General features: G+C 41.6%; 1 protein-coding gene across 1 annotated transcript in view; it reads right to left on the bottom strand.

Moving 5' to 3' along the window:
* fam78bb (family with sequence similarity 78 member Bb) overlaps positions 1 to 3,062 on the bottom strand; it is a 4,003-nt gene extending 941 nt beyond the window's left edge. The window contains exon 1 of the mRNA XM_014004648.1: positions 1,333 to 3,062. Coding sequence (XP_013860102.1) covers positions 1,333 to 1,598 — 266 coding nt within the window. The 5' untranslated portion in view covers positions 1,599 to 3,062. The remainder of the gene's footprint in view (positions 1 to 1,332) is intronic.
* Positions 3,063 to 3,915: the final 853 nt, after the last annotated feature.

Raw genomic sequence — 3,915 nt, 5'->3', positions numbered from 1 at the left:
GGTGTACCTAATAAAGTGGCCGGTGAGTGTATGTGTATGTGCCTGATTGTGTGTGATGTTCAAATGTTGGGTGTGGTGTCCTGTGTGTTATTGGTGTTCATTTTCACATGTTGTACAATTTCTATCAGTTTCTCTCTTTACTGTTCTTATATTTCTCTTCTACTTTTTTTTTCTTACCATAGTATTATAAAAAAAGCCACTGATGATGCAGAAATTAAGAAACTAACATTCAGTTTTGTTTTCTACTGAAGTGGCAAAAAAAGAGAAAAAAAATAGGTTAAAAAAGAACAATGAGCTAAATGACAACAACAAAAAAATGTTAGTGGGATTTTTTTTTAGGATTTTACACTCAGAAAGTGAGCTAAACAGTGAAAATACAGTATTTTAGATTCGGCAACTCAGAGTTTATATATTCAAGATGTCTTTTTTTGTCATTTTCCTGGGTATTTCCATACATGATAAAACAAATTACCATTCATCATCAGCTACAGTAAATGCACTACCTTTAAAATATTGGCCTATATAAATAGATTTGCATATGCATACAAATACACACACTAAACACAGCTAAAATCAAACACACCTTAAAAAGTAAAAAAAAAGTTTATAATTCATAACAATGAAAATAAAAACACGCCTGATAAAGACACTTAAACACACCCTGCACAGACAGAATCTCTTCATGTCAGACTGTATGGCTTGTGTGTACACACACACACATACAGTACACACATGGGTGCGGGGGCTTCTAATTAAATGTATACATTAAAAAACAAGTCTTTAATATTGAACTTAAAAGTGTTTGTGGGTAAAATTTAAAAAAGGTGATTTCCATAAGGTAGATTTCCTTATAGCCTTTGATCAGTTTTAGAAATATGTTAAACATTATTTGTTAGTGATGCTGCTGGGAACCGTCCTAAAGTGAAGCGCATCCCAAATCCTGCATGTTACTGTAAATCTGTCAGATTATAATTAATCTCTTTGTTTTGGTCATCTGGTGCCCCTCTCCTTCTGTTTGCTCTGCTTTCATGACCAGTGACACCCAGTCCTCTCAGATGAAACACCCCCTCACATATGCCTGCCTGTCCCCTGCGGGCACACGTCTGAGTCCGGGAGCAGCAAATGTTGTTTCCCTCATCTACTAGCAGCTTTTCGTACTCGGGTGCCGGAGTCACAGGAACAGAATCTGTCGGTGGGCGTCTGAATGAAGGAGGCTGCGGAGGAGAGGGAACCTGCTGCGCGCGCAAAAATAACGCTCCAAACTCAGCAGGATGTGTTTCAGACACAACGCCCCTCTCTGTGTCCCTCTGTGCGTCAGGTGTGTGAACTCACATGCCAATGTCTCCGTAGGTGTTGTAAAACTCCATCTGGGTGCACGCCTGGATCCAGCCCACCACCCAGGTCTCGTTGCGCTGGATGGGGGGCATCACGATGCGCGCGGAGGCTTTGAAGTAGGGCGTCTTGTAGCGCAGCACTATGGGCGAGTTCTCCTCAATGAGCGTGGGGCAGTGGTCTATGGTGGCCGACAGGTCGGACACCACGATGTTCTCCCGGCGGACGCGCGACTTGTTGCACGCGATGCTCTGGATGCAGCCCATGGCGGGCGACGCTCAGGAGGAGGAGCGGCCGGGTGAGTGTGACAGACAGGCCGGGGGGCGCGAGTGGGCGCGTGGGGGAGGCTCACAGCTGGCCGGGACTATGAGGCCGTACATCAGATGAGGCTGTGAAGGTGTCACCAGCTGGAGGCCCAAATCTGGATTAATCAATCAGAGTCAAACTGATGCTGAACTCCTTCCACTCAGATAATCCAGACTGTCAGTTTGGGTCTGAACCCTCTCCGACCCTTGATCCTCTTCTTCCTGCTCCGAGATGTCATGTCACAAGAGGCGCGAGGAGACCCGCGGCATCACATGATGATGATGATGATGATGATGATGATGGTGGTGGTGGTGGGGACCCGGCACTGTGCATGATGACATCCAGCTGCTGAGGAGAACCGGAGCGGCGGGATCGGCGGAGTCCGTCATGCCTTTTCGACTCGAAACGGAACCTGTGCATCCGAGCTTCTGCGAAAAACAGATCCCCCGTGCAGAGAGCAGAGCACGAGCGATCAAACCGAGAGGGGGCACGAGCTACAAACACAGAGACTTCCCATAGATGGGTGAAACAATGACATCAGGCTGAGGGAGAAAAAGCAGGAGGACCGGTGTCATAGTAACCGCGCTGGGAGGCAGAAGCGGAGCAGCATCCTCCTGAAGCGGCTGCGCGTCGCTGTTCAGCCTGCGTGGTCCTGAAGCTGCGGAGCCGACCAATCAGCGTGCAGAGGGGAGACTCGGCGCGTGGGAGGACCCCAGGATGAGCTTTAATTCTTTCTTGCGAGGATAAATCGTTGGGATACCTGAAAAGATGGGATTAAATCTGCATCAGACTGATAATCCATCAGATTTTAACACAATGTTTACCTTTTTGGAGTTAATCAACTCATGTTGTGTAGCCTGTACTTATATTCAAACTGTGGTACAATTCTGTATCAGAACACCTCAAAGAAACACTTGAAGAAAAAATAAAATAAAACAAAAATAAGAGGGCAATGGGATTTCAAAATAAAATCGACATTATGGGTTTACATTCAAATGATGAGCTTTTTCTCTTGTGTCTCTTATTCACTGTTGACACTTCTCATCCACAGGTTGTCACACAAATCACCTGACACACYGACTCAGGAACAAAATGCTTCTCCTTGGTTCTCTAATGAGCATAAAGATGTAGTTGGCTCTAATTACTATGCGGCTTAAAACCCAGTTAAATTTTAAATTATCTCTGTGGTAAATAGATGTTAAAAGTTCACTGATAGGAGAAGGAAACTGTGACACAGACCTGGACGTATGGAGTAATTAATCTAAAAATGTTGGTTTTGTTTGCTGCTGCATGACAGTTAAAGGATCTTGTCAACATTGACGTAATAACAGTTACGTATCTGGAGAACTTATGGTCAGCAAGACTTGCAAAAAGACATAATAATGATGATAAAACATCCCTCCATTCTTAACTGGTTTACTCAGGGCCACAGGGGTGTAGAGCTAACTGGACCAGAGGGTACATCGTGCAGGTTGCCAGTCCATCACAGGGCCACACAGAAAAATGAGACTCTCACACACAAACTAAATATAATCTATTAAGCTAATCAAAATTGTACAAATTTAAGGCCTTTTGTGTTTTCTTCAGTGTTGTATAAAGTACCACAAAGTGATACTTGAGTAAAAGTACAAGTATCTTACCAAAAAGTTACTTTGGTAAAAATTAAAGTCTCCTTTAGGAATATTACTTGAGTAAAAGTCTTAGAGTATCTGATATTTTTTGTACTTAAGTATTAAAAGTAAAAGTATTGAAATAAAATGAGCAGTTAGATTTTCTGTAATGACATTTATTAGGAGGTGACCTCAGAAATGACTGTATCGTATTAAAATAGTGTTTAATTTATTTTAATTTAGGATGCCCTAATCTAGCTGTTTCACTTTATTTACATATATCAAGGCTGCACAAACATTTTCTCCAAAACAAAAATCTATCTGAGGGCTGCAGCCAAATGCAATAATATAATTCATGAAATACAAATATTTCTTAAGTACAGTCCTTTTATTTAATGATTCTGTCCTGCTGGAGTGTGACATGATTTGTTTGTGTACAAACTAATACGGTATCAGAATTTTATATATTTATACTTCTCATTCAACCACAATTAAATTCACTCTATCTTGGAGGCACAATTTATATGGATAGTATTTATTTTTTACAATAACAACCTGGAATGAAAACAAGCAAAAAAGAAAAAGTAACAACTTTCTACTTCTTGCCTTTTTTAAAAAATGTAAGGAATAGTAAGTACAGATAATTGTGTGAAAATGTAAGAAGTAA

This window comes from Austrofundulus limnaeus, unplaced genomic scaffold (genome assembly GCF_001266775.1).
Source record: "Austrofundulus limnaeus strain Quisiro unplaced genomic scaffold, Austrofundulus_limnaeus-1.0 Scaffold25, whole genome shotgun sequence".
Taxonomy (NCBI): Eukaryota; Metazoa; Chordata; class Actinopteri; order Cyprinodontiformes; family Rivulidae; genus Austrofundulus; species Austrofundulus limnaeus.
The sequence above is the reverse complement of the archived record's forward strand: the minus strand, read 5'-3'. Positions and strand labels throughout refer to the sequence as shown.